General features: G+C 49.1%; 1 protein-coding gene across 1 annotated transcript in view; it reads left to right on the top strand.

Moving 5' to 3' along the window:
- The window catches only part of DDR1 (discoidin domain receptor tyrosine kinase 1), a 296,382-nt gene that overhangs the window by 247,292 nt on the left and 30,581 nt on the right, over positions 1-18,509 (top strand). Inside the window, exons 13-15 of the mRNA XM_078641698.1 lie at positions 4,445-4,692; positions 7,926-8,053; positions 9,238-9,438. Coding sequence (XP_078497824.1) covers positions 4,445-4,692; positions 7,926-8,053; positions 9,238-9,438 — 577 coding nt within the window. The remainder of the gene's footprint in view (positions 1-4,444; positions 4,693-7,925; positions 8,054-9,237; positions 9,439-18,509) is intronic.

Raw genomic sequence — 18,509 nt, forward strand, 5'->3', positions numbered from 1 at the left:
TGATGATCAATCTGAAGAAGAAGTATTATTGGGTGTTGGCTTCATGATGATAGACCTGATGATGAAGCATTCTTGGGTGTTGCTTTGATGATGATAGATCTGATGATGAGGCATTATTGGGTGTTGCCTGAATGATTATCGACCTGATGAAGACGCATTATTGGGTGTTGGCTTGATGATGATCGACCTGATGATGACACATTATTGGGTGTTGGCTTAATGATGATAGATCTGATAATTAACCATTACTTGGTGTTAGCTTGATGATGATAGACCTGATGAAGAAGGATTATTGGCTGTTAGCCTGATGATGATAGGCCTGATGATGAAGCATTATTGGGCCTTGTCTTGATGATAATAGACCTGATGAAGAAGCGTTATTGGGTTTTGGCTTGATGATGATAGGCTTGATGATGAATCATTATTGGGCTTTGCCTTGATGTTGATCGAACTGATGATGAAGCATTATTGGGTGTTGACTTAATGATGATAGACCTATGATGAAGCATTACTGTGTGTTAGCTTGATGATGATAGACCTGATGAAGAAGCATTATTGGCTGTTGGCTTGATGATGATCGACCTGATGAAGAAGCATTATTGGCTGTTGGCTTAATGATAATAGGCTTGATGATGAATCATTATTGGGCATTGCCTTGATGTTTATCGACCTGATGATGATGCTTTATTGGGTGCTGACTTAATGATGATAGACCGATGATGAAGCATTACTGGGTGTAAGCTTGATGATGATAAACCTGATAATGAAGCATTATTGGGCATTGGCTTGATGATGATCAACCTGATGTTGAAGCGTTATTGGGCGTTGCCTTGATGATGATAGGCCTGATGATGAAACTTTATTGGGTGTTGGCTTGCTTACAAAAGACTTTATAATAAAGCACTGTTGCTTGCTGGTTTCATGACAATAGACCTGATATGGAAGCATTGATGATACCCTCATCATCTCATCCATCGAACATGCCCACACTAGCCTCCAACGTAAGGTCAAGCTTTCAGACAACACAAGCTTGAAAAAACACAGATGTCCTCCTCACCCTCACTGAAATACTCCATATACTACAGTACATCAACAAATCAACACACTCCAAAGGCCACAAGCTCGACCTCATCTTCTTAACATCACCAGCACTCCAGGTCTGATACCCACTCCCCTGGAATAGACTTTTCACCTCACCACCACTATCTCTTTCCTCGGTTTCCAACCAAAAGAACTGGGTCAACCTAAAAGAGAAGACCAAACCGTCAGAGCATTAAAACAATTATCTGAAGCTTTAAACTCACCTGTCACGCTGCCAGCTTGAAGTCTGATGTAGAGGCCTTCAACACTTCTTTGGAAAACCATGCATACACCCACGCTCCAACAATAACACACAAGTGCTGGGCCAAACCTTGAGCACCTTGGCACTCCAAAGAGCTTGCCAAGTAGAAACGCTCTATCTGTAGACAGGAATGCAAATCGGAGAAAAACAGTATACCTTCTACTGAAGACCCCCGCCACTGCAACATCCAGACAACTCATCACATCAGCCAAAGCAACGTACAGCCCCCAACACCAACAATGAAGCTGCCAAAAGAAGCAGAACATTCTTCAAAACAACCGAGCACTGCATCAAACCCCTCCTGACTCTCCTATCCCACACTCCACTGTCAAGTGCAAAGCCATCAACCTCTTCTTCAGTGGAAAAACACAGGAGGTTCAATAGCACATCAACAACACCAAGCCTGATCCTCCTCGTAGACCCACCTCTTTTGAAACAAACCAACAATGATCTTCCTTCAAAATCCTATCTCATGCAGATCTTGTCATCATACTCAAATCCCTCAAAGCCACCTCCCATGAAGAGGATGTCTTACACTCGTCCTTCTCAAGGCTCCCTCTAGGAAAGCTCTCTCGACTCCTCGCTATTGTCAACATGTCCCTGTATCAAGGTATCTTCCCAGAGACTATCAATACAGCCCAGGTCCTCCCACCCCAGAATAAAGTTACATTAGCCTCTGATTACCTTGTCTGCTAGCAGCTCATCGCTCACCTGCTCTACATCAACAATGTAAGTGAAAAGTTAGTATACTGTGAACTATACGATCACATCAGCAGCGACCATGTCCCATGTCCTACATGACTACCAATCTGGCTTCAGATCGCGCTGCGGCACTGAGACTGCTACCTCACTCTACACAGACATTGTCCTCCTGACCACAGATGAAAATGGCCGCTGCCTCCTTACATTGGTGAACTTCTCAGCTGCTTTTGGCACTGTTGACCTTCCCACTCTTTTTCATTCTCTGAAATCATGAATGGGATTCACGGATAACGCCCTTTACTGGTTCTCCTCCGACCTTTCCAGCAGACTCCAGTTTGTTCGCTTGGACACCTCCTGGTGCCAGACGATCTCTATTACTTGCGACGTCCCCCAGGGCCCAATACCGTCTACTGGCATCTTCAGCCTCTACATGGAGCCACTTGATGCTCGACTCACAGAAAACAGCATCAGGATTCCTCCAGTATACTGATAATGACGAGCTCTACTTGAAGGCTCCTTTGATCTACGCATTCAACGCCTCGGACGCTGCCTGCTCTTCATCCAGACCTGGCTGTCCAGTGCCTCCCTGAAGCTCCACCCAACCAAGACAGAATTCCTATTATTTTCCAAGAACAACAAACAAGAAACAAACCTCGGTCAATTACATGAACCTTGCAGCATTGAACTCCAACTTTCACTGAATGCCAAATCGCTTGGATTCACCCTGGACACCACCCCCAACCTCAAGGAGCATTGCCAAGAAAACAACGAAGGTCTGGAACCAACTCTCTCTAACAAAGTGAAACCGATCCTGCCTGGAACCAACTTCAGAACTGCTGTCTAAGCTCTCGTACCTGTTGGTAGTGTCCTGTTCCATGGCCTCCCACTCCACATTGTCAACCCTTAAGGGAATTCTACACACTCAGGGTGCCTCATCCTCACTTCTTGAATTTCGCAAGAAGCTGACAAGTTGCCTTTTCTAGTAGTCCCTCTAAGCCCTAGGTTGGGCTAGACTCCCACCTCATTAGCGCCAGGATACCCCCCGGATAATAGTGCGATATACAAATCTTCATAAAAGGAGGAACCTTGTTTATCGCTAAACCCAGGTCTGTAGCTGTAGGAGTCGCTTATGTTCCAAGAATGATCGTATTTTTTCATTACCTAATTTTCGGTTCATTAGATCTGTATCCAAGCTATTAAACTTTAATCTCCTTTCCCTTCTAATGAAAGCCTGAAGCAAATCAATTGGACTTCAGAAAGAGGGTTAAAGCTTGGCTCCTTAATGAATTTTTACCAACATCTGTATATTCTCACCCATCCCCAGTGAGAACCGTGAATAGCAGCAATATGTCATTTGGCCTTACGTTGTGCACATATGAATTATATTAGTATGTAGATTGATGGATACTGATCTCATTATAGTGAGCGTCTCTCTGTGTTGACCTGTCTATAGTATGACAGAAAAGTCAGCTCATAAGTCCAAGGTCCTGTGGTATATTTTTGTTGTCTTTATTGTGTTTACACGCTTCCAACCAAGTACATAATCATCAGCCGACACGTGTTTCGTCCCCAATGGGACTTTTTCAAGGCGTGTGTTTACAAATGGTATTTCTTATTCCTTTATCAATAACACATGTAGTAAGACATAGGTGCCGGAGTTCGAGTTTCTTATAGGTGATCTCTCCTGTGATCCACATTTCATTTTGCGATACCCAGGACAGGGCTCATCAGGGCTTTCTGCACCGGTGTGGCCCATGACTGAATCGCGACACCACTTAACCGTGGGTATGAAAAATATTGAAGACAAAGAGATGAGAGTGCCTACATTTGTTATTAGGAAGAATCTAACAGTTGAAATGGCCCCGGGAGAGATCACCTATAAGAAACGCGTACTCCGGCTCCTATAGCGTCTTACTTCATGTATTATCGGTAAAGGAATAAGGAATAAAGTCATGCCAGAAGTCAAGTCTTCCCCGAAGGATGGTGAGACTTGTACGGTGATCCAATCATGATACAAGTGGAGGATACTGACCAAGTGAGACCTCTCTTGGCTGTTGACCTGGTAGCCCTTGTCAGTGGCTAATTGTTTGGAAATAACTCATTTCCTTGGTAACATGTGCCAGGCAGGGGCTCACTGTGCCGATGTGTCTGTGATTTCCCGTCCGATGGGTACTGTTCCAATGCTCCAGTGTTTAACAGCCCCTCTCACATCATCTGCCATGGGACAGTAACAGATGATGGGGGAACGTGTAAGTCTTCAGCCACTGACATACTCATTTCTTTCTCTGATCTTTCCCCTCCAGGAGATTCAAGGATGTGCCATCTTCTGTTCCCAGCCACTGTCTCAACTTGATACCAGTCTGAAGAAAGCTTTCTCTCTCCCTCTCTTCCCCTCTGCAGTCTGTGGTGCCGACTACATGGAGCCGGAGCCTTCCAAGAGTGGGGTCCCTCTCCAGGGCTTCCAGAACAATGTCCCCCACTACGCTGAGGCCGACATCATCAACCTGCAAGGGGTCACCGGAAACAACACGTACGCGGTTCCGGCCATCACTGTGGATGCCCTGGCGGGGAAGGATATTGCGGTGGGCGAGTTCCCGCGCACCCGGCTCGTCTTTAAGGAAAAGCTGGGCGAGGGCCAGTTTGGAGAGGTAAGACAGTCGCCCGACTTGGGTTCTCGCTTGTGTCACTCCGACAGGGGTACTCGCTTGTGTCAGCCCTACAGGGGTTTTTGCTTGTAACACCCCTACAGGGGTTCTCGCTTGTGTCAGCCCTACAGGGGTTCTCGCTTGTGTCAGCCCTACAGGGGTTCTTGCTTGTGTCACCGCTACAGGGGTTCTCGCTTGTGTCCCTGCTACCGGGGTTCTCGCTTGTGTCAGCCCTACATGGGTTCTCGCTTGTGTCAGCCCTACAGGGGTTCTCGCTTGTGTCCCTGCTACCGGGGTTCTTACTTGTGTTACCTCTACAGAGGTTCTCGCTTGTGTCAGCCCTACATGGGTTCTCGCTTGTGTCAGCCTTACAGGGATTCTTGCTTGTATCACCAATATAGGGGTTCTTGTTTGTGTCACCGCTACAGGGGATCTGGCTTGTAACACCCCTATAGGGTTTCTCGCTTGTGTCAGCCTTACAGGGGTTCTAGCTTGTGTAGCCCAACAGGGGTTCTCGCTTGTGTTACTGATACCAGGGTTCTCGCTTGTGTCAGCCCTACAGGGGTTCTCGCTTGTGTCACCCCGACAGGTGGTCTCACTTGTGTCACCGCTACAGGGGGTCTCACTTGTGTCACCGCTACAGGGGTTCTCGCTTGTGTCACCGCTACAGGGGTTCTCGCTTGTGTCAGCCCCACATGGGTTCTCACTTGTGTCACCCCGACAGGGGTTCTCGCTTGTGTCACAGCTACAGGGGTTCTCCCTTGTGTCATCCAGACAGGGGTTCTCACTTGTGTCAGCCCTATGGGGGTTCTCGCTTGTGTCATCCCAACAGGGATTCTTGCTTGTGTCACCGCTAAAGGGGTTCTCGCTTGTAACACCCCTACAGGGGTTGTCGCTTGTATCAGCCCTACAGTGGTTCTCACTTGTGTCACCGCTACAGGGGTTCTCGCTTGTTTCACTGCTACACGGGTTCTAGCTTGTGTCAGCCATACAGTGGTTCTCGCTTGTGTCACCCTGACAGGGGTTCTCGCTTGTGTCACCACACCAGGGGTTGTCGCTTGTGTCAGCCCTACAGGGGTTCTAGATTGTGTCAGCCCTGCAGGGGTTCTAGCTTGTGTCAGCCCTACAGGGGTTCTAGCTTGGGTCAGCCCTACAGGAGTTCTTGTATGTATCACCCCTACGGGGGTTCTTGCTTGTGTCATCCCCACAGGGGTTGTCACTTGTGTCACCCCTATAGGGGTTCGCACTTGTGTCACCGCTACAGTGGTCCGCGCTTGTGTCACCCCCACTGGGGTTCTCGCTTGTGCAACGTATCTTTTGGGCTTCAACTGGGGGAAAGTGTCAAGTTGGAATCCCTGTGAAGCTCAAGAACAAGGCGGGTGCCAACTCACTGCCTCCTAACTCATACTGTGTATTGTACACAGCCCAGCCCTGCTCATGACCGATGACTGCAGCCCGCTTCTGTTGCTCTCGGTTTCTTTATCACTCTCTCTACAGTTATTTCCTCATTTAGTGGAGAAGTGTGGCTCAATGGTTGGAGCGGCAGACCCTGATGCAGAGGTCTAGCCCGGGACCAGGGTTCAATTCCCCGCCTCGGCGGGTCTGGGGCTCAAAATTCCACGGACCTGATAATTCTCGCCTCGGAGCCTATTCCAATCATGGAGTCCCACTCTGCAACTCTGGGCAATAGCTTGCTTAATCTCCACAACGGTCCCCACAACGCTAAGGATGCCTTGCCTCCACCTTGGGGGTGCCCAGGAGTGGACGCCTCACAGGGAAAGCCAGGATGGGTTCCACAGCGTATTCGTACATGCGCCTTGAGACCCTTGCGGGTGAGTAGTGCGCTATACAAGAATCAATTTACATTTACAACAGGCATCATTCATGGGACTAACTGGTCACTTACTGCGGGGGTTGCTGCTTTCCACGGTCCTGCAGCAGCGACCCCGTGATTTTAGTTTAGCCTTGTTACCGGGAATAGGGGTGCTGCTCAGATGTGGCCTTACCATTTCAGTTAAATCTTGAATAACACATGCACCCCTGGCTTCTCTCCTCTCTCCAACCTGTGTATCTGAGTCACGTGTGTTTCTTGCACCCCTGGTTTCTCTTTTTCAGACCATTTTCTGTGCATCTCATGTTTCTGTGCACCCCATGTTTCTGTGCTTCTTCTTTGTTTCTGTACTCCTTGTGGTTCTTCTCATGCTTTCTTTCTATGCACCAATGGTTTCTGTGAACTCCTATTTCTCTCCACCCTTCATCCCTCGCTTCTTTGCACCTCTTGTTTCTCTCCACCACTTGCCTCTGTGAATCCCTTTTTATTATCCTCGCTCCATCATGTTTTGTGCCCCCCTGTTTCTGTGTTCATTATGTTTCTGTGCACCCCATGTTTTTGTGCTCCCTGTGTTTCTGTGAACCCTGTGTTTCTGTGCATCCCATGTGTTTGTGCACCCTGTGTTTCTGTGCATCCCATGTTTTTGTGCACCCTGTGTTTCTGTGCTTACCATGGTTTTGTGCTCTCTGTGTGTCCCATGTTTCTGTGTGTCCCATGTTTCTGTGCATCCCATGTTTCTGTGCACCCCATGTTTCTGTGAGTGTTCTTTGTTTTTGTGCATCCCATGGTTTTGTGCTCTCTTGTGTGTGCCATGTTTCTATGCATCCCATGTTTTTGTGCTCCCTGTGTTTCTGTGCATCCCATGTTTTTGTGCATGTCATGGTTTTGTGCTCCCTGTGTTTTTGTGCATCCCATGTTTTTGTGCTCCCTGTGGTTCTGCGCATCCCGTGTTTTTGTGCTCCCTGTGTTTCTGTGCATCCCATGGGATTGTGCTCCGTGACCCATGTTTCTGTGCATCCCATGTTTTTGTGCTCCCTGTGTTTCTGTGCATCCCATGTTTTTGTACTCCCTGTGTGTCCCATGTTTCTGTGCATCCCATGTTTTTGTGCTCCCTATGTTTCTGTGTCTCCCATGTTTTTGTGCTCCCTGTGTTTCTGTGAATCCCATGGTTTTGTGTGCCCTGTGTTTCTGTGCATCCCATGGTTTTGTGCTCCCTGTGTTTCTGTGTGTCCCATGGTTCTGTGCATCCCATGCTTTTGTGCTACCTGTGTTTTGGTGCATCCCATGTTTTTGAGCTCCCTGTGTTTCTGTGCATCCCATGTTTTTGTGCTCCCTGAGTTTCTATGCCTCCCATATTTTTATGCTCCCTGTGTTTCTTTGAACCCTGTCTTTCTCTCCACCCCAGGTTCACTTGTGTGAGATTGACAGCCCGCAGGACCTTCTGAGCCTCGAGTTCCCATTCAACATCCGCAAGGGGCGCCCCCTGATGGTGGCTGTGAAGATACTGCGCTCCGACGCCACCAAGAATGCCAGGTACGGGGCCTTCCCCCCCCACTCCCACACACCTCAACCTCCCTCCCTGCCACGGGAGATGCTCTGTCACTCCTTTCTCCCTCTGAAGTTATATCGTCCCCTCTCTGCCCCCACCCTCTATCTCTCACCCTCTGTCCCTAACCCTCTATCCCTCACCCTCTATCCCTCACCCTCTATCCCTCACCCTCTATCCCTCACGATCTGTCGCTCACCCTCTGTCGCTCACCCTCTGTTGCTCACCCTCTGTCCCTCACCTTCTGTCGCTCACCCTCTGTCCCTCACCCTCTGTCCCTCACCCTCTATCCCTCACCCTCTATCCCTCACCCTCTGACCCTCACCCTCTGTCGCTCACCCTCTGTCGCTCACCCTCTATCCCTCATCCTTTGTCCCTCACCCTCTGTCGCTCACCCTCTGTCGCTCACCCTCTATCCCTCATCCTGTGTCCCTCACCCTCTGTCCCTCACCCTCTGTCCCTCACCCTCTGTCCCTCACCCTCTGTCCCTCACCCTCTGTCCCTCACCCTCTGTCGCTCACCCTCTGTCGCTCACCCTCTGTCGCTCACCCTCTATCCCTCACCCTCTATCCCTCACCCTCTATCCCTCACCCTCTATCCCTCACCCTCTGTCCCTCACCCTCTATCCCTCGCCCTCTGTCCCTCACCCTCTGTCCCTCACCCTCTGTCCCTCACCCTCTGTCCCTCACCCTCTGTTGCTCACCCTCTGTCCCTCACCTTCTGTCGCTCACCCTCTGTCCCTCACCCTCTGTCCCTCACCCTCTATCCCTCACCCTCTATCCCTCACCCTCTGACCCTCACCCTCTGTCGCTCACCCTCTGTCGCTCACCCTCTATCCCTCATCCTTTGTCCCTCACCCTCTGTCGCTCACCCTCTGTCGCTCACCCTCTATCCCTCATCCTGTGTCCCTCACCCTCTGTCCCTCACCCTCTGTCCCTCACCCTCTGTCCCTCACCCTCTGTCCCTCACCCTCTGTCCCTCACCCTCTGTCCCTCACCCTCTGTCCCTCACCCTCTGTTCCACACCTTCTGTCCCACAGGCTCTGTCTTCCACCCACCCCTCCTCCAACTGCTCCCTCACCCAGCCTTACATTTATCTCTTCCTGATTTGGAGCTGAAGCTGGGCCCTCATTGTAACCTCCCCCCCCCCCCCTCTGTGTCTCTGGCTGCAGGAATGATTTCCTAAAAGAGGTGAAGATCATGTCCCGCCTGAAAGATCCCAACATCATCCGCCTCCTGGGTGTGTGTGTGCAGGACGACCCCCTCTGCATGATCACCGAGTACATGGAGAATGGCGACCTTAACCAGTTCCTGAGCAGCCACGACCTGGAGGAGAAGATCAGCGGCAGCGCCTGCAGCATGCCGGGTATCAGGTGAGGCGCCGGGGCGAGGTGAGGCAACAGGGCGAGGTGAGGCAACGGGTTCAAGGTGAGGCAACGGGGTGAGGTGAGGCAACGGGGCGAGGTGAGGCAACGGTGAGAGGTGAGGCAATGGGGCGAAGTGAGGTGAGGCAATAGGGTGAGGTGAGGCGCCGGGGTCGCTGAGGCAATGGGGTGATGTGAGGCAACGGGGTGATGTGAGGCAACGGGGTGAGGTGAGGCAACAGGGCGAGGTGAGGTGCCGGAGTGAGGTGAGGTGTCAGGGTGAGGTGAGGAGCTGAGGTGAGGTGAGACCGGGATGAGGTGAGGTGCCAGGGTGAGGTGCTAGGAATCAGGTGAGCTGCTGGTGCAAGGTGGGGCCCTGGGGAGAGGTGAGAGGCCCAGAATCGGATGAGGTGCAGGGGCGAGGTGAGGTGCCGGGAGTAGGTGAGGCGCCAACGTAAGGTGCGGCACCAGGGTGAAGTGAGGTGCCAGGGCGAGGTGAAGCACCGGGACAAGTTGAGGTGCCGGGAATCAGGTGAGGCAGTGGAGCTGAGTGAGGTGGGGATGTGATATAGAGGTAATGCCCATGAATAAGGTGAGGGCCCTGGGATGAGGTGAGGACCTTGGAATAAGTTGGCAGCCTGAAGACTGTGCTAGAGCCCATGACTTTGGGATGAGGGACCATAGATGAGGTGAAAACCCTGGGATAAGGAGAGGGACCATGGGGTCAGGTGAGGGCTCATAGGTGAGGTGAATACCCTTGGATGAGGTGAAGGACGTAGGGATGAGGCAAGGGACTAAGGAATGAGGTGAGAAACCAAGGGGTGAGGCTAAGGACCAAGCAATGAGGCTAAGGACCAAGGGGCCCAGGGATGGAGCGAGGGAATGAGGGATGAGGCGAGGGACCAAGGGATGAGGCTAAGGACCAAGGGATGAGGCTAAGGACCAAGGGATGAGGCTAAGGACCAAGGGGTGAGGCTAAGGACCAAGGGATGAGGCTAAGGACCAAGGGACCAAGGGATGGATCGAGGGAATGAGGGATGAGGCAAGGGACAAGGGATGAGGTGAGGGCTCAAAGGTGAGGTGAATACCCTGGGATGAGGTGAAGGACATAAAGAAGAGGCAAAGGACCAAGGAATGAGGTGAGAAACCAAGGGGTGAGGCTAAGGACCAAGGGACCAAGGGGTGGAGCGAGGTAATGAGGGATGAGGCAAGGGACCAAGGGATGAGGTGAGGGACCAAGGGTAGTGGTGGGAGACCAAGGGGTGAGGCGAGGAACCAAGGATGAGGCGAAGGACCAAGGATGAGACATGGGACCAAGGGGTGAGGCGAGGAACCAAGGATGAGGCGAAGGACCAAGGATGAGGCGAAGGACCAAGGATGAGACATGGGACCAAGGGATGAGGTGAGGGACCAGGGATGAGGTGAAGGACCAAGGGGTGAGGCGAGGGATTGAAAAGCTATGTGATATGAGGACCGTGGATTGAGTGAGGGCCTGTGGGCCAGGTGAGGACCTAGTAATCCAGCGAAGGACCAGTGATGAGGTGAGCACCGTGGCTTCGGTGACGGCAGGGGATTGGTGAAAGACCTGAGTTTATGGTGTCTCAGTGTGTATACTTTCCTGAACATCGAGGGTTACAGATGGCAGAATCCGCCCTCGTTGGATCTCGCTTGCATTATGCAAATGTCCGTTATTTAGGTGGTTCTTACCTGCTCTACAGGTGCTCGTCCGCTCCTTGGAGCGCCCATATTTCCTTTTGCTGTCCCCTTCTCTTTTACTGCACTTGCACCCTTTAAAAGAGGGGGAGCATCGCTCCCTCTGTAGAGCTGTTATGAACCGGCTCCTGTGTTTGTTTACAGGTAACTGGGTAAAAAGGTCCAATCTTCCAAGTCCTTCACGGTCAAACACTACAAATGTCTTGACTATTCCTATATTCAACAAATCGAGACAAGATGGTCGAAGCTTCTTGTGCTTATCTAAGCTCTGGAGCGCTCGACCAGGTGAAGGATGAGTCGTGTCCATCTTCAATGACGAGCTTGTCCAACTTCATTGACGATCCTTGTCCAACTCCAATGACGAACCGTGTCCAACTTCAAAGAGGAGCTTTGTACAACTTCAATATCGAGCCTTGTCCAACTTCATTGACGATCCTTGTCCAACTCCAATGACGAGCCTTGTCCAACTCCCATGACGAGCCTTGTCCAACTTCAATGATGAGCCTTGTCCAACTCCAATGACGAGCCTTGTCCAACTCCAATGATGAGCCTTGTCCAACTTCAATGACGATCCTTGTCCAACTTCAATGACGATCCTTGTCCAACTTCAATGACGATCCTTGTCCAATTTTAAGGACGATCTTTGTCCAGCTTCAATGACGATCCTTGTCCAATTTTAAGGACGCTCCTTGTCCAACTTCAATGATGAGCGGTGTCCAACTTCAATGGCGATCCTTGTTCAATTTTAAGGACGATCCATGTCCAACTCCAATGACGAGCCTTGTCCATCTTCAATGACGAGCCTTATCCAACTTCAGCCCTCGAAGACTTAGCTATTCCACACAGTCTCACGGATCCCTCTTGGACCTCCTCATGATCTAGCGCCAAGAAACCAATGGTGAACATGAGCTTTATAAATAACCCTAACATAACATGTTGGTACCAACTGAAGTATAGCAGGGTTAAGGTGAAGGCCATAGGTTGGCATCTACGCGGGCTTCTCAATGTGTACATCTGCAGGGTCACAGATGAGCCAATGGCTTATAGAGTGGGCGTAGTATTGTCCCAAGTGAACCAATGGCTTGTGGAGTGGGCGTGGTATTGTCACGAATGAGCCAATGGCTTGTTGAGTGGGCATGGTATGAGACTGGGACTGTCTCATTTCAAACCTACCTGGGCACTTGCGCCACCTGGCTGCAGAAAAAGGCTTTATTCTTTAGAAAAGTCCTGAAGCTGCATCGGTTACAGTAAACAAGTTATTGGTGCTTCTTGTTTCTACTACCCCCCTTAATGCTCCTCACTTGAGGACTCCAGTGATGCTCTTCCTTGAATCTGTACGCCCATTGCCGAGCGGCCATTGATTCTGTAGTGCTGCGACTTACTTTAGACAAAGGACAGAGGTCACTATTTGTCTTGGGGATGAGGTTTAAGGTTAGTGAACAGGCGAGGGTCTTCCTGGGTGAGTTTGGTTGGTGTCTGGGTACAGACACCTCAGCAGGTTACGGCTTCCTCATAGAGCTTCTTCTTGTAAGTCATTATTGGGCAGAAGATGCCCGGCCCATCGGACAACCTCCCTAAAGTACCCTGTGGAGAGCCTGCGCCTGCCAAGGGGACGCTCTCCCATGTTCAGAAACCATCCATGAATGTGGAACAGCATTTAGAAATGTTCAAATATCATTGCATCTTGAAGGTGCAGCTGGTGACCCCCATCGTTACTTGTGGCCAGCCGTGATTGGCAGTGAAAAGCGAGGCTCCGCCCCCTCAGGGGAGCGCAGTGATTTGGTGTCGAGAGACAGCTCCATACCCTTGTGTGACTTCCTGCATAAGTGCGGACCCACCCCCCTTGTTGGCAGCTGTGTAGGATGCATGTTGTGTGTGTGTGTTGAGGTATTTGTGTGGTACAAGCCCAGCTGGCATCCAAGGGAGCAGCTAATCTTATAAATCATTGTGTTTTGTAGTCGTTTTCAAGAATATCTCAGAAGCTTGATGCCAGTGAGAGGATGTTTATTGCATTCCTCAGCTTGTAAAGCATGTATGGTTTCCCACACTGAGCATGTTGGCTGCACCACCAAGATGGCGTCGCCGCAGCTGTCTCAGTTACTCGCGCAGACATCATGGCGGCGGCGCCTGCTCGTAAATGGCGGCACCTGCTGAGCCGAGGCCTGAGCTCATGTCCCAGGATAAGTCAGAGATTCCGTTTCTCCCTATAACTAGGCTCTGCTCCCAGCCTCCCAGGGTTACTTCACTGGTTGTCCTCAGTTTCACATCTGCCTCACTCCCCCCTCCTCTCTCTCCTGTTCTTTCTCACACCTGTTCCTTTTACTCAACTTCTATCACTCTCTCTCTCTCTCTCTCTCTCTCTCAATTGTTGTTTTTCTTTCTCTCTATCATCTCTTTCTAGTGACCCCGAAAATGTTCTCTTCTGCTTTCTATTTACACGCTTTGATCCTCACTTCAATTTCTTCTTTCTTCCCCTTTTCCCTCTTTTCTAGAACTTCTCCCTGCGTTATCCCTCCTCTCTCTTTCTGTTCCTTCTCTCCAGCCCTCTTCTCCCCTGTCTCCCTCTCTGCTGAATGTCCTTCACATGTGGTCCTGTCACTGTTAAAACAAAAATTCAGGGGACAACAGAACTTCTGATCCTGCGCACTCCACCCGCTGAGCCAGTTACCCCTTTGGCTTAACACATATAAACACTAGCAATAAAGTGTGGGGAGTGATCTTATGTGATGCCTGATTAACAATGAAGTCCAAAATGTCTAGCATATATGTTGTTACCTCTATTCTTTAAACATATACCTTTAGTGCACACAGTGCATTAAGGTGATGCGCATTGTGTGAATAACATCAATGACAGTATACAAATTACAAATCCATCCAGGACTTTTTAGAAAATGTAATTCATGAAGTTCATGGATCATAAAAGAAAAATGCATCTGGGTCGCCAACTAGTGATTTGTGGTAAGAACACCACTTCTTCAGGGCTGCAAGAGTAACAAAAATGACAGTTTGGTTACACCGCATACTTTTCCAAATTGTGTATCAACAAATAATCATTTGCAAATACCATAATAATCAGTTTCAAACTCCACAACTTTAGTTTATGGTGGACAAGAAGCTTAAATCCATAACAACAAAATACAGCCAATCCACATTTATAATGAAAAGGATACATTTTCATCGGCAAATCTACAGAGAATTTAAATCAAGAAAGATAAAATGCAAAAGCGAGAAATTCAGTAAAGTTCAAGAAATAAAATACATGAAATAAGGCGGCATACCTAAATAAACATATTGTGCATTTAAATAAAATAATTTTTTGTATGCATTTATCAAATAGAATAATTTGTTCATTCTGTTAAGCAACATATGCTTGATAACATGTTCTTAAGGGCAGATCAATACCCGAGCCTTAACAATAAGATTTAAATATATGAAATAAAAAGATACAATAGAAAATAAAGCAATGTTCGAGGCATGTGTGCTGTAGATACACATGCTTTGCATAAGTCCGCAATCTAGTCTTGCGCTAGGATGATTAAAAGTTGTTTTTGTTTCAAGAAGTTTTCTGTGACTCATCAGGCTTGGTGACTCCTCCTCTTGGTGATACTGCGCATGGTCATCGACTCCATTTCTAGTTTTTTCCACCGATCGGGGTCGAATGTGATCACACGCGCTCCGGCTCAAGGCTCCTTCGGACTCCCTTTGGTTGTCTAGTAGATCTCCACTCAATGGTATTGTCTTGATTGTGTAGTTTTATTGGATTCTGAGCAATCACCTTTCCGCGTAGCTTCCTCGGCCCACGGGCCACGCCCGGCTGGGCCTTTTTTGTTCACTTCCACGGTCCTTCAGAGAATGGCCTGCTAAGGTAACGAACTCCGTTCTGCTTCTGTGTAAAGTGTTACTCTATAGACCGTCATACTACCCACACGCTGTTTGCAATCTATGCCTTTCGCTGGACCATCGAGAGGAAAGCTGCGAGGCCTGCAAGTAATTTCACTAAAAGAAACTCTTCGAGATCGACATGCTCGATGCCAAGAAATGCAGCGTAAACAAACGTACGACGTGCCGGACATCTTCGGTCACCAGCATGAGGAAGGATTCGCAACACAAGTGAAAACGCTATCTAGACATGATTCTGATTCCCAGTCCGATTGCACCAGGACTCGGCCACCCTCCAGCCAGCACATAAGCATCAGACAGTGAGTACTTTTACTCCTGATCCAAAGCCCAAAACATTGGCTCCGTCCAAAAAGACTGCTTACAGTCCACCACTGCAAAAGAGCCATGGCACACACCGAAAACTGACTCGGAAGCTCTGCGCTCGGGCTAGCTCTGAAAGCTCAACCTACAGCCCGAGCCTCCACTTCCTCAACCACTGGATCTACAACGCCTCCAACATTAGTTTCGGCACTGAAACAAAAACATATCATTGGGATCCAAGCACAGCCTCAGCTAAATCGAAACATCCTTCACCGAAGTGTTTCACTTTCAGACCGAAATCTCCGCCGGAGCCGATCCTCGGCGTAATGCAGGAACAGCCTGATCCAAGGCCTAAAACGCTCCAAATTTAGCCTGGAATAAACAAAATACTTAAGTAGGCTTTCCTGTTTTCAGTTTCTAATTTTAGTAAATTCTGGTAGGGTTTTTTCAATTTATTCGATACCTCAAAAAAATTAACAGCTGATACACATTTTCGCGCCATTAAAAATAACAGAACCAGTGTTTTTTCGGTGTTTATGGTATGTTTTGCCTTTAATTATTGCTTGCTTTCTGCACTGATAGTGCATGTGTAGAGACAGCGTGTGTACAGTCTATATGAGATCCAAATACATTCTTACAAATCAAACTTATCGTAGCACACCATACAATACTTCTTTAGTGAGTCTTTGGTCATGCACACTCACTCTTTCCTTTCTTTGTAAATGTTTATCTATGAAAAGCCCCTCTCAACTTTGACACTTGAGACAGGCAACGCCAAAACAGTGAGTACACAATGTGCTAACTCTGGCCACTGGCATACCTTTCCATGCCAGTACTGGTGCACCTGAAGGTTCTGATTGTCTAGGACATGTTCTCCCAACATATGCGTTGAATAGGGCGCATATGTCCTCAGTTATTGAAGCGATCAAAAATTAAGCAATACTGGAGAAAATTCTGAAAGGATCTAGAACTGGTGGAGAGTACCTCAGTGAGGCAACATTGCTTCAAATGCCGTGGTTGGTGAAGGGCCATTTCTATGCATCATTGCAAGCCATTTCCCATAGACTATAAAATAATATGTTCGAGGCATATGGGCTGCAGATGGTACATTTATGAATAGATCGCCATCTGGTGTTGGGCTCGGATGATTGCACTTTGTTTTTCTTCTGGAGAAGTCTTTGTCGTCATAGGTGACTCCTCCTCTCGGTGTTAGTGCGCATGGGCATCGGCTCCATCCTTAGATTGTTTTTTTCCGCCATCGGGTTCGGATGAGGATCGAAGCGCTCCGGACCGACTTCAACAAAGAAGGTTATAACCGGCGTGTATTCCTTTCCAAATCGACGGTATCGTTATCGAACGCGACTTCACTCCATACCGACGCGGTTCGAAGGACGACGACTACGAGAAACTCGACGTAGTCCAGCCCGGGGTCCATGGAAAGGACTCCATTCAAAAAATGTCCAACGTGTGGTGCTAAGTTCCCACACAAGGACCTACACGAGGTGTGCAACCTCTGCTTGTCCCCTGAACACGAATCCAGGGACTGTGAGGCCTGTGCAGCGTTCTCGTCAAAATCGACGATTAGAAACCGTCGAGCCCGAAGACACGAGGTATCGAGAATGCAGTCACAAGCAATCCCGGAGCTGTTCGAGGACCAGCACCCAGAAGAGGAAGAAGAAGAGGCCGACGAGGCGGGGTCAGAAGCGGACGAGTCCGACGTCGAGGAAATCGACGTCCAACAAACCGTGAGTGACGACGTCCCTTTACCGAAAAACAGACCCCGCACGGTGTCGACCCCGCCCTCGAGCCCGGTCAGACAACCGAAAAAAGTTTCCAACGCCCCGCCTTCGAGCCCGGCAACGAAACAGAAACCGAAACACTCGGTCCCACATCATAGTGGTTCCGGTTCCGATAAACCGACCACATCGACACCGAAGCACCAGGTCAAGGAAAGCTCGAAGTCGAAGCAGTCCATGTCGACACCGAAGCACGCTTCGGCGCCGAAAACACCCCCGACACCGGGGACATCTTCGATACCGAAGAAGTCGGATCCGAACAAAACTTCGGCACCGAAAATACAAATGGACAGTTCAAAGAAAAAACACCTTTCGGAACCGAAAACTGCGGTACCGACACAGGAACACGGAACGGATCCTAAACAAAAGACTTTGTTTATTGACCCAAAGACTGGCAAGGTAGCCACAGAACTACCTAAAAAGAGGAAACATGAACATTTGGACGACAAGGCTCATCCAAAGAAGAGAACAATGGGGACGAATACAACTCCTCCCCCTTCTCCCAAACCTCACACACCATCTTCACCTCTTCCTCACAATAGGCCAGATATCCCTCCCACACGTCCATCTACACCTACAACAGATGGAGAGAGTGACACAGGGGAGGGGGGACACCCTGGGGATGATGAGGACACAATCCCAGAGGAGGCAGACCCATGGGAGGAGTATAATGTGGGATCAGGTAATGATACCGACCTTGAGTCATATCCCTCAAAACCTTCACCTCCTGATGACAATACTGGGTTTGCACAACTCATTACTAGAGCAGCAACATTTCATAAGGTAGACCTACATACAGAACCTCTAGTACAGGACTTCTTAGAAACACTACCTACTGCACAAAGAACATCAGGAACACTACCAATGCTAAAGGGCCTTCTCAGTCATACATCAGAGATATTCAAAGACCCAGTGAGGGCTAGGGTATTGAACCCAAGAATTGATAAAAAATATAGGGCAGCTCCAAAAGACCCAATATACATTAAGGGACAAATTCCTCTAGACTCACTAGTGGTCACAAACGCTCGCAAGAGAGCAAACTCTTTATCTACAGGAGAAGCTCCACCTCCTGACAAAGAGTCCAAACTAATAGATGCCTCTGGCAAGAGAGTAGCATCTCAAGCGGCAAACAGTTGGCGCATAGCTAATACGCAAGCACTACTTGCAAGGTATGACAGAGCGCATTATGATGAGTTAGAAAAACTCATCACACATCTCCCTAAAGAACATCAAAAGAAAGCAGATCAACTTATACAAGAAGGGAAGTTAATTACTAACACTTCAATAAAGTGCGCCCTAGACGCGGCAGAAACTGCGGCAAGGTCGACAAACACAAGCATCATGTTAAGGAGACATGCATGGCTCAGAGTA

Source organism: Lissotriton helveticus, chromosome 5_1 (genome assembly GCF_964261635.1).
Source record: "Lissotriton helveticus chromosome 5_1, aLisHel1.1, whole genome shotgun sequence".
NCBI lineage: Eukaryota > Metazoa > Chordata > Amphibia > Caudata > Salamandridae > Lissotriton > Lissotriton helveticus.